Source organism: Hyla sarda, chromosome 5 (assembly GCF_029499605.1).
Source record: "Hyla sarda isolate aHylSar1 chromosome 5, aHylSar1.hap1, whole genome shotgun sequence".
In the NCBI taxonomy this organism is placed as follows: domain Eukaryota; kingdom Metazoa; phylum Chordata; class Amphibia; order Anura; family Hylidae; genus Hyla; species Hyla sarda.
The window spans coordinates 285545887-285558926 of record NC_079193.1 but is presented as its reverse complement, the minus strand read 5'-3'; the positions used below and the strand labels follow the sequence as shown (position 1 = coordinate 285558926).

At 40.6% G+C, this 13040-nt stretch overlaps 1 protein-coding gene across 5 annotated transcripts in view; it reads right to left on the bottom strand.

The window, feature by feature from the left end:
• SNTG1 (syntrophin gamma 1) overlaps nt 1–13040 on the bottom strand; it is a 647197-nt gene that overhangs the window by 85488 nt on the left and 548669 nt on the right. For all 5 annotated transcript variants that reach the window (XM_056521890.1, XM_056521891.1, XM_056521889.1 and 2 more), the window contains one exon: nt 8895–9025. In XM_056521890.1, coding sequence (XP_056377865.1) covers nt 8895–9025 — 131 coding nt within the window. The remainder of the gene's footprint in view (nt 1–8894; nt 9026–13040) is intronic.

The window sequence follows — 13040 nt, the reverse complement described above, 5'->3', positions numbered from 1 at the left end:
TAGGGTGAGCTGGTCCGGGCCATCTATGCTGCAGGGACCGTCCGGTGGGGATGGTTAGTCGTTGCGGGCTGTCCATTTTCACCGGGGGGCCCCTCTTCTCCACGCTTCGGGCCTGCCCCCGACTAGTGACGTTGCCTTGACGATGATGCATAGGGACGTTCATGCGCAACGTCCCTGTGCGTCGTCGTCAAGGCAACATCACTAGTCCTGGGCCGGGCCCCCCCGGTGAAGATGGACAGCCCGCAATGACTAACCATCCCCACCGGATGGTCCCGGCAGCATAGATAGCCCGGACCAGCTCACCCTAACTTCCCGCCGAGGGGAGGTGAGTACAAAACAAAGGTCTTCAACCTGCGGACCTCCAGAGGTTTCAAAACCACAACACCCAGCTTGCTGGGAGTTGTAATTTTGCAAAATCTGGAGGTCCGCAGGTTGAAGACTACTGATGAAGGGATTGACAGGCAGAGAGTTCACTCGAGTATAAGCCAAGGGGGGGTGTTTTCAGCACGAAAAATCATGTTGAAAAACTCGGCTTATACTCGAGTATATACGTTAATAATTTGATAATACCAGTGTATGGAAAACCAAATATTACAAATGAATGCCAAACAATATGGGTGGTTAAATGAAGAGGGCATGTTGGAAAACTCAAGGTAAACCTGGGCTCTTTAAAAACTGACAGATTTAATTTTCACATTTGAATAAAGTATTTCCATTTAATTCACACATTTGTCCTCATATAATGCCCTCAGATTTTTCAACAGTATTCCTATCAACATGTCTGTAAAAAAACTGTCTGCTGCCTATTTCAAGTGATACAGATCTTTCCCCAATCTATTTTTAAAGGTAAGTGGGGGAGTGAATTAAAACATCACTTTTAATAAATCCTCTTAAAAGATATATAGAATATAGTGCTGATATCTTACAAGGGGCTAATGTAAGCCTTCAAATCACAAATAGTACATAACTGTTAAATGATATAAACATGCTATGTCTCATAAATCAAGACAACCATCCCAAAATTCCGACGCGTTTCGTCCACAATCTGTGGGCTCATCAGGGACAGATTGGGGTAAAGCACAGTGGTGTCAGTATAGAGACAGATTTATCAATATAAGCAATTTGCAAGGAAAGGGATGGAGGATACAGAATCTGTCCCCTTTCAGCATAGTGGTCCAATAGTCCTAGGACCAACTCCGGGTCTGGTCAGCCCTGTAAGAGAAATATATATATGCGTGCCATGAGGCTATATCCTGCCGGTTTAGGCGATTCAGTATTCTCCTGTGCGACCTGCAGTAGCGGGGAGCCATGCTATCACGCCGGCTACTCAGCGCACATGGAGAAAGATTGCGGCGTGCGACCTCATATCCGGTGCCGAAGCCGGGGGGGCGGTGCTGGAAGACAGACGCATCTCCCTAACAACGCCGCGCATAGGAGACAGCGTCATATCCTCTCCATACCGAGACTGAATCACAGCACATCTGTTAACCCCTCCGGGTCCGGCACGGACAAGTGTACTCAGAGCTACAAAGCTCTAGCAAGAGTTGGCTTGGTTTGAACGGTTTAACAGGCCGTGCATCAGCACACCCGATCATGAGTAAGTGACTCGTAGAAAATAGTGGAGACTCCGCATCTTAAAGAGCAAGTGATTATTGCTCATTACAGACAACGAGGCTCCGAGGGAGATATCATATCTCAACCTGGAGAGCCTGATAATGGTTTTGGTACTAGTGCAGACCAATAGATAAACATAAAAATAAACAATGTATATCCAGATGAAAGTAAATTGTATATAAAAATGAAAAAAATCTGAGCACAGAGTCAGGCAAGACGGAGGACCTACAGGGGTGGAGAGAGGGGAGGGAGGGGGGGTTTAAAAAATCCTATAAGGGCTACAATAGGATCACAAATAGGTACGTGAATGATGGGGGATTAATTAGGGGTGGGTCACCTCCTAGCCATCATAATGTTGGTGGTAGGGCAATAGCAGGGGTCTAGGGAACCTAGACTCGCCCCTGTCAAAGGTCTATTGTATTCCCAGGCAGGGTGGCCACCCTAAAAAGGGCCGTCCCGCTCTGGAACCTAACCTGTAATGCCCTAGCATTCCCTATATTAGTGGGGGTGTACTTCCTCATGGGTTGACTAGAACCCCCACTGGCTACCTGGCATTCACCCCCAGGGTATCCCCCGTCATCACGCCCCAATAAAGCTGGTGAAACAGAGAATGTCTTTCAACCCATTTGGTATGACCGTATCTAGCATATATGTCCAACGTGCCTCCCGTTGTAATAGGGACTTGTCCAAATCCCCACCTCGGACAGATGGTCTAATCTGCTCTACCCCATAGAAACGCAGTTGCTTGGCATCACCCCCATGAACTTGATTGATGTGTCTAGATATGGCAATATCTAGATAGAATGAAAAATAAATGCAAAAATGAATAAACATATGTTAGTTGTATAGAGGATAATGGATATGGATAATAAATATAATTGTAGGCTAGTTGTATAGATAATCTATACAGCTAGCCTACAATTATATTTATTATCCATACCCATTATTCTCTATAGTTATTTATACTCTGAGGGGTTAATTATCATGGCACTGGCACAATGTATTTTTGTATTATTTTGCTTATGTGTGTACAAGCACTGCTGTGTATATAACACCATGTTGATCTGTATATAATATGATATTTTGTACTGTTTACTAATTATGCAAATTTGTTATTACAGTGATTTCACCATTTTTAAATATGTTTCACACACTAATGCATTGCTTGAAAAAGAACTTATTGTTGGTTTAAAAAGTTATGTATTTTGTACATTTATGGGTGAACAAAAAAATTCTATATATGCACTTCTGGAGTGCTGCCTGGCAAAGTGAAATGTGATTTATTTTATACTAAGAAGTTTATTTCTTATTTAATTAAAACATAGTAGGCTTGTGTTACCAAGGATCCTATAATTCTACACTTCCTAGCACAAGCTGAAATGTTTGCAAAAGTTGAGGATGGGCCAGGATGTAGGGGAAAATAAAAGGTAAGGACTCGTTCACACTGCCACTGCGTTCCTGCTTCGCTTCGTTCAGTTTGGGATCTGTTTGGTGCCTAAGAAGGAAGCTGAATGGACCCTTTGCACTACGAAGACTGCTGTGTCCCGCTGGGTTCCCGACGGTTTCCATTGAGTTAAGTAAGGTCTCTTAGGCTGAGTTTACATATATCAGTTGTCTGGCAAGGGATGCTAGAACTGATCCCATTGAATGGGACAGTTCACAATCATCCAGCATTCCCATATTGACACCGGATGGTTGGACATGCCGGACAGCACCGTGCAAGCTGCATTCCCCTGCCCGGTGCCAGAAACAATGGACACTGGATGCATACAACTGATTACAACTGATGCATGTTGTTATCAGTTGCGGCATCAGTTGTGTCAAGATTTAAGCTAAGTTCACCTATGCCAGACATAGGTGAACCCAGCCTTAAGTGTATTATAGAGGAGTTGAGCAGAGAATAAAAATACACGTACGTTAAAACTTCTCAACTTCTGACCCCTATAACTTTTTTATTTTTCCGCATACAGGCCGGTATGAGGGGTAATTTTTTGCGACGTATTCTGAAGTTTTTATCGCTACTATTTTTGTACTGATCGGACTTTTTGATTGCTTTTTATTAATTTTTTCATGATATAAAAAGTGACCAAAAATACGCTATTTTGGACTTTGGATCTTTTTTTGCGCGTATGCCATTGACCGTACGGTTTAATTAACAATATATTTTTAATAGTTCGGAGATTTACGCACGTGGCAGTACCACATATGTTTATTTTTATTAACACAGTTTATTTTTATGGGAAAAGGGGGGTGATTCAAACTTTTATTAGGGAAGGGGTTAAATGACCTTTATTAACTATTTTTTTAACTTTTTTTTGCAGTGTTATAGGTCCCATAGGGGCTAAAACACTGCACACACTGATCTTTTACCCTGATCCCTGCAAAGCCATAGCTTTGCATGGATCAGCGTTCTAGGGGCTCGATTGCTTAAGCCTGTAGCTCAGGCTTGGAGCAATCAAACACCGATAGGAAGCGACGGAGCAAGGTAAGGCGGCCTCCACTCGCGTCCTAGCTGATCGGGACATCATGATTTTATCACTATAGTCCCAATCAGCCCGACTGAGCTGCCAGGAAGCTTTTACTTTCGTTTTGATCGCCGCTTCTGAGGGGTTAATAGCACGTGGCACAACGAAAAGGGTCCCGGCTATCATTAGGTTGGCAGTATAGTCCCCCAACATTAGATTGACAGTATAGTTCCCCCACATTAGGTTGGCAGTATAGTTCCCCCACATTAGGTTGACAGTATAGTTCCCCCCACATTTGATAGGCAGTTGTCCCCACAGACATACAGCCTTCAGCCATATACAGTGTACGGCTGGAGGCTGTATGTCTGTAATGCCCCACTTCAGTGCTCCGACCACCGCTCCTCCAGTCCTGGGTCATGATCTACTGCTATGGCCTATAGGTCCCAGGACCGGAGGATCGGAGGTCGGAGCACCAAAGATGACGTGCTGGTAACATACCATACCCGCACGTCCTCGCTGCTCCGCTCTGCTGTTTCCATGGGCGCACACGCGTCAGTGACGACCCTGTGTGCCCTACCTTCTGGTGGCCCCTGCATTTTTAAAGTTAATGAGGGGCTGCAGAAAGGTAACCGGGACATCCTTGTCTGCCGAGTATGATCTTTCGGGACACAGGGATGTCCCGAATGTGACGGGGTTGGGGGGGCAACAGGGCGGGTGCTGCAGTCAGCAGTCCCGGCTGACTGCAGCCCCCAGCGTATAAGACGACCACAGGTATATATGACGACCCCCGACTTTTGGGAACATTTTCCATGGTTGAAAAGTCGTCTTATACACCGGAAAATATGGTATGAATAGGTCACTGTGCAGCAAGAAGGAGGAAGTGAGCTTTGTGAATGGTGTGGTCCTGTGTTCTTTATATTCTGGTAGTATGTTTCATATTGCCATGATAGCCGAAAAGGGATCTCTATTATTAGGCTTACTGTTCAGATTGCAGATTTCAGATTTTTATTTTTTTTTATGTGTAGTGAAGTGACAGTTAAAAAAAAATCTTAAAAATATGTTTTAGATAAAACTTGATTTCAACTTTAGAAAAGTATTTTTAGACACCATCCCTTTAAGGATGACCCATTAGTATTAGGCAATAAGTTTAAAGAAGTTTGTACATAGAAGCCATGAAGTATAATTAGAGCAGCCTGCCAACATGATCAACACAGCTTATTAATGGAATTATTTTCCCTTCCACACACTATCTCTTTCTTCACATCGCATTGTGCACTGATAAGAATTGTGGGAAGAAAGACAAAGCCTGATGGAATCATAAATGAAAGCATCATAAAAAGATCAGCCATGTGTAGCCAGTTAGAGATGAATATTTCTCTTCTCTAGACTGATCAGCCTTGTTACTGAATGAAGGATTTTATAATATTTTGTACATAGTGGCACCAAAGGAGCGAAGATAAGTGAATTAATATGAATTCTCTTTTCATTCTCCAAGACGAAATGTAGGTGTATTTACTCAAAACAATAAACAGGTTCATGTAGATGTTACTATTTGTTTTTCTTTTAATTATTTACAACTTGGCCCATCTCATGTCCCCCAATTTTTTTTGAAACACTGCATCTCAAAAAGGTCTCAATATTTGTATAGAAAACAATCCTAAAGTAAATAAACATGTTTGCTCTCAGTAGTTTTGAAAGTTTCCTGTCAATCAATAGTCCTGAACAAATAATCGCCTTACAGTTATGTGTCTGTAGAGAATTATGCTGGAATCATGCTGGCTTATCTTTTACCTTCTCTAGCATTACTGAATGCACATTATGCTGCTCCTACAACTCTTCCTGTAATCACCTATCCCAACTGAGAGAAGACAGTAAAGTCACAGTGAATATAGAAGAAAATCAAACCGGTCTTGCATGACAAATATTTCATGAAATATCTAGGCTATATCTGCTCTCTAATTTAAAAATGTTTAAGAGGACCCCAGTTACTTTTCTTTTGTATTTAAGGCTGCTAAAGTAGACTAAAAGGGGTATTCCGATGGAAAACTTTTTTTTTTTTTTAAATCAACTGGTGCCAGAAAGTTAAACAGATTTGTAAATTTCTTCTATTAAAAAAATCTTAATCCTTCCAGTACTTATTAGCTGCTTAATACTACAGAAGAAATTCTTTTTTTTTTTTGGAACGCAGAGCTCTCTGCTGACATTACAAACACAGTGCTCTCTGCTGACATCTCTGTCCATTTTAAGAACTGTCCAGAGTAGGAGAAAATCCCCATAGCAAACATATGCTGCTCTGGTCAGTTCCTAAAATGGACAGAGATGTCAGCAGAGAGCACTGTGCTCGTGATTCAGCAGAGAGCACTGTGTTCCAAAAATAAAAGAATGTCCTCTGTAGTATTCAGCAGCTAATAAGTACTGGAAGGATTAAGATTTTTTAATAGAAGTAATATATAAATCTGTTTAACTTTCTGGCACCTGTTGATAAAAAAAAAAAAAAAAAAAGTTTTCCACCGGAGTACCCCTTTAAGTTGCTGATACACATGAAGATTAATGTTAAAACCATGTACACTCTCCTGTTCTTAAAGGTGTACTCCGCCCCTAGACATCTTATCCCCTATCCAAAGGATAGGGGATAAGATGTCTGATCGCGAGGGTCCTACTGCTGGGGACCCCTACAATCTCAGCTGCGGCACCCCAGACATCTGGTGCACATAGCAAAAACGCGGGGCAGAGGCTTGTGACATTACAGCAAAGCCCCCTCAATGCAAGACATGTCCATCACACCCCCTCCCATAGACTTGCATTAAGGGGCATGGCTATGACATCACGAGCCTCCGGCGCTGCACCCAATGCTTTAAACGAACGTCGGGTGCAGCAGGGAGATCGCAGGGGTCCACAGTGGCAGGACCACTGCAATCAGACATCTTATCCCCTATCCTTTGGATGGGGGATAAGTTGTCTAGGGGCGGAATACCCCTTAACGCATGTTTTTTACCTTTAACATAGACATGATTAAGAATTATATATATAGTTTACAATGCTTTTCACTGTAGGTTTTATCTATGTATTTTTTCATTATATTTTTAATGGTTTTCTAATACATTTCTGACACTTTTAATTGGAAGCTGGTGACATTATTCTTTATGTTCACCTTAGTTTGTGGAATGCATTTTATGAATATCCATCTCAATTTGGGAATAACTTTGCCATTAATTGTGGTTTCCCAGATAAACCTGATGATATTAGGTAGGGGAAACAGATCTGAACAGTTTCGATCATATTGCATTAGTGCAGATTGTTTTCCTACTTTATCTGTACCACTAACTACAAAGAAGCACAATAAGGCTATACAATCCTTTTCCCTCACTTCCCTCCTTGTATTTTTGTGTTATCACTTGCCAAGAAAGGCACCGCCACCATGGTTGTGGCCACCTTGTTAAGCAAGTGGGTTCCCCAAAGAGCCAGCCGTTTTTCCCTGTTAATGTATCTTTTTGTGTGATTCCTGTCATTAGGTGGAGGTCAGATTAACAGAGTTGGTGGTACTGTTGGTGTTTTCTCTATCACATGTATGTCTTTTTTACTCAATATATTGAAGATTTGTGATCCCCAATGGTGATCTATGTAAGTTTAATAATTGGCCCCTGCCATAAAAAAACAAAACAAAAAAAAAATGATACTGTATGTCACAGTCATATCAAATGTACTGGTTGGTCAGGGTGAGACCCCCCCCCACCGATCATGTCATTGAGCCATGACAATTGCATGACTGAGCACTTTTTGCCCCAGCATACTGCTCTCTCTCTATCTCGCTACAAGAAGCCGGCTCCATAGTTTACCATATAATTTGTCTCATGGAAAAAGCAGTGAGCCAGGGAGAGAAACGCTTTACCATGCACTTCTTCTGGTTCGTTCAATGAATCGATAAGGGGAAAAAAACACCTAGACCCTGATCGATTAAACATTGGCAGTCTCTGTGACGTTTTTTTTTTATTTATTTATTTTTAGACAGTGACACTTTAAAGGTTGCAATAAAATTACCAATGACACTTCTACTATATATAGTAGAATTATAGTTATAGTTTAAAATGTGACATGCTGCACGTATTATGGAGTTATTCTCGGAAGAATAACTACCTGAGGCAAATGTAATAATACTTCAGAAACTGTAAAATACAACAAAAATGGTGCATGGTCACAATACCCAGGTCACATTTTTTGAGTCAGGGAATATAAGTGGATAAAATGCAAATAATCCTCAGTGTACTATCCTCTGGAGACAATGGGGGAGATTTATCAAAACCGGTGCAGAAGAAAAGTTGCCCAGTTGCCCATAGCAACCAATCAGATTACTTCTTTCATTTTTAACAAGGCCTCTGCAAAATGAAAGAAGCAATCTGATTGGTTGCTATGGGAAACTGGGCAACTTTTCCTTTGCACAGGTTTTGATAAATCTCCCCCAATGAAATTGTACAAGAAAAAAACTAAACAATATGCTGAATGTTGTACTTTCTAACTACAACTTGGGAGGATATATCAGGCAGCACATTTAAATAAAATATGTAATTATTTTAATGAATTCACCAACCCTTTGGGCTTAGAGTGAAATCTAACCAGGTATGACATTTTTTTCTTTTATGAGTTTAATTGTACTACGGCTCATCCATAAAAATCCAAATGATCCCTTGACAGTTTTGAAATTAGTTTTGCTATTGTAAACTATAAACACATAATTATATTCTCAAGACAAAATCACAATATCATAGCGAGTTCATACGCTTAAATAGAGTTGAAGAACTAAGTTTTTTTTCTTTTTACCTGCATAAATCTGTTCCTGTAATATGCTGTGATAGTCTAGAATGCAGCAGAGGGATTAGTCGTAGATCACACCACCGTTTCTCCCATCGGAGGCCAGGTGATGCCGGCCATGAAGAACACGATAAAGTATCCTGCAAAGAAAATGTAAAAGAGCAATAATGTTTAACTTATTAAAAAATCTTTCTGTGTCTTCATAATAGAGTTGCCACGCTGTATCCATCTACATTGATAATAAAAATGTCTTGGCATAGTTGTGTGAACAGACCCTTCTAGTCATTAAAGGGGTACTCCACACCCCTAGACATCTTATCCCCTATCCAAAGGGATCCTGGGATCCCGACTGCAGCACCCACCTGTACGGCTTCCACCTCACACCGGCAATGCTGGAGGCTTCGGATCCCGACCACAATGGTGGACAAGCGTGACATCACGACTCTGTCCCGTGTGACGTTACGCCCCGCCCCCTCAATGCAAGTCTATGGGAGGTCCGTCTATGGGAGGCCCGGCAATCTGACATCTTATCCCCTATCCTTTGGACAGGGGATAAGATGTCTAGGGGTGCGGAGTACCCCTTTAAGAGCACTTATTCTAGTCTGTTGTATTTTACCACCATGGCCTGAATAAGGAAGAGCGGCTCTTCTGTGCAGGGATCATGGCAGCATGGCTGTCAGCAGGAAGGCTAGGCTCCTGTTGTACCTACCAGGAGCAAAAAAAATCTCTGGTCCTGGTAGATTAACCAATCACATACTGAAGTAAAAAAGTGGCAGAATTGTTTCACAGTTGTTTTAAAATCAGTTGAAATTGGCCCAGAAAACTGTGGAGTTATCAAGTCTTGTGCAACTGAACAGTGGAGCAGTTGCCCATAACAAACCAATCATATTTCAGCTTTTATTAAAAAAAAATTAAAGCTGGAATCCTATTGGTTGCTATGGGCAACTGTTTGACTCCTCCTCCACACAAGGTATGATAAAATTAACCCAGTGTGTGAACATAGCAGGAGCCAAAATTAATTAATTACCATTAAGAGGAGTTTCATGTTTGTACATGGGTTAACAGGGAGACCTTTTTTGAATTGGTGTGTTTTTTGCTTATCTATATACTCCACTAGAAAAAAATTCATATAAGCTATCATTGAGAACAACTGATTTCAATGTTTTTATGTACATTTCCTTGTGTTTTAAACTAATTCAATTAATATTGGAGCAAGAAATTAGTATTGGAGCAAGAGACTCTATTACATGTGTATAGAGATGAGCAAATTTTTTGAAAAATTTGATTCGGCCGATTTGCCAAACTTTGGAGTCTGGAGTTTTCAGCAGCATGAAGAAAACATATAGGGGCCGAATGGCACAGCCTGGAGATGGCAGGAGCATGAGGAGACCACATATTGGCTGAACCACACAGCCTGGAGTTGATGGCAGCATACAGTGGCTGAATGACACAGTCTGGAGTTTGCGGGAGCATGAGGAGACATTATCATGGCTGAATGACACAGTCTGAAGGTGGCGGGAGCATGAGGAGACCATATAGTGGCTGAATGACACAGCCTGGAGTTTGCGGGAGCATGAGGAGACATTATAGTGGCTGAATGACACAGTCTGAAGGTGGTGGCAGCATGAGGAGAACATATGGTGGCAGTATGAGACAGCTTGGAGCTGGCGTCAGCATGAGGAGAGAATATGGTGGTAGAATGAGACAGTCTGAAGGTGGCATCAGCACGAGAAGAACATATGGTGGCAGAATGAGATAGCCTGAAGGTGGCAATGGCAGCATCAGGAGTCCTGAAAGTGACCCAGTGACAGAGTGGTGCGGTGGGTGGCAATACCAGTACCTGGTGACGAAGGTGGGTAAAAAAAAAAGGAGAATTTGGCATCAGATGTGTGGCATCCGGTGGGTGGCAGTATCAGAATAGTAGGTGAGGCAGGTAGGCAGAAGAAATTGGTCTCTTTTGTAAAAGTATTGAGGATATGCATTACGTAAAACTTAACTTTTAATAATATGCTTAGGATAAAATATATGGACCCAATTTTTTGTTTTTTTAATCAAACAAAAGGAAAGGTGTGCAAAAAACACCATGTGCCACCTAAACAACCAAATATTGATGTGATGCATATTCTACATCTGTTCTGTCAAGGCAAAATAGGTTTTAATGGTAAGTTAAGTGTGACAATTTTTTCTTGTATGACCTAATTATGAAGAACCCACAGATAGAGGGGGTCTGTGTCATTTTCTGTAGTTTATGCCCCAAAATAGGAATCATTTTTACAGCTTGTAAAAAGCCATTGCGTCTTCACTTTCCAGGCACAAAACCTGTTGCTACTCCTAAAAAGGGATATTTTTTGATCACCACTTGAAAAAAGTCATTGCTTTAATTTCAAACAGAAGTAGCTTGGTTAGAACTACAACTTTTTACCAGAGTCTCCAGTTTTAATTAGTGCTAATGAGATGAAATTGTCAGATGAATTGTATATTTTCAAGGTTTCACATGGTTGATTTGTCATGAAATTCAATCCATAAAATAAAAAGTTTGTTTTAATGCAATTCTACAGTTTACAGAGTTTGGCATTTTAACTTTTTCACTCCAGAGTATAAAAATAATGTACTTGGTTTATAAAATTAAACTTGGTTTAATAACATTTTATATTCATAAAATCCTAAAAACTGCATTCAGATTGCATTGTATTTATATTACATAAAAATGCAGCCAAAAAGGCTAATAGTAACAAGAGAATAATAAGATAATAAACATTTTTTTTTTTTTTATAATTTTTGCATTGGTGTGTGCTTCTTTTAAGTAAAAATATATTGCCGGTCAACCTAGAGCAACTTTGAATATAAACTAACAATGTACATAATATCAGGCATTCATTGTTACACAGAATCAAAGTCATTTGTTTTATAGAAAGTCAATGCAGGATAGAATATTTTGCTTGTATTTACTGTGCTTTTGTGTTTAAGAGTCTACTTTTTCCAAGCAAAATCAGTAGAAAGAATAGACAAGCCTACAGATGCTGGAATCAGAATTTCCATGGCAGAAACATCTGCCGCAGAATTTCCATCATGTGCACAGTGCAACAGAATCCCATTGAAATCAGTGGCACTCTGCTGCCAGAATTCTGCACAGTCATATTGCCATCTGAACATACCCTCACTGTGTACATGCATTACATTACTTATCCTGTACTGATCCTGTGTTATATCCTGTAGATCTTTTATTTAAAAATATAACACATTACAACAATTATAAATGACATCATAACAATAATGCAAACAACATACAATATATACAAGTCCATTTAGGTCCTTAAATGTCCATCAAAGTATTTCCTGGTCCAGCCACATTCTCACCAAACACACCACTATAATAACAACCCCACAAATGTTAATTACTAAACACTACTTAACAATAATCATAAAAATGATAACCTTTATCCTAATAATTAAACTAAAAACCCTTGGCCCGGTTTCATTTTTTTTCACCCAAAATAAATAATAAATAATAAATTTGTGTCACAAACCACCAAAACACCAAACATTTTTTTGGCTCTGAGCTGGTCCCGCATCCCATGCCCCCAGTACATGATAGCTGACGTCCATGAACCAGTCCAGGATTTTTTGTATATATAGAGTCCCATAGAAACCCCCATCTCCCCTTATATCCTGTATTATACTCCAGAGCTGTACTCACTATTCTGCTGGTGGGGTAACTGTGTACGTACATTACTTATCCTGTACTGAGCATGAGTTATATCCTGTATTATACTCCAGAGCTGTACTCAGTATTCTGCTGGTGGGGTCACTGTGTACATACATTATATTAATTATCATGTACTGATCCAGAGTTATATCTTGTATTATACTCCAGAGCTGCACCCATTATTCTGCTGGAGAAGACACTGGGTAGATGTGCTACACTGTGGTCTGCTTTGCTGTTACAATCTGCTCCACTGAACGTTGCCTGCCAGAGCTGCCACTGACATAACAAGGAAGGTGAGAGAGACTGCCACGAGCACAGATTTAGAGGTACCACTATTAGACAGAACAGTAACTTTGTTGTAGAATGGTGTGAAGCTCAGGACATTGCTGCTATACACTGACTGCACTGACTAAACAGTATGATGGTAACATATATGGTGAAAGTATTCC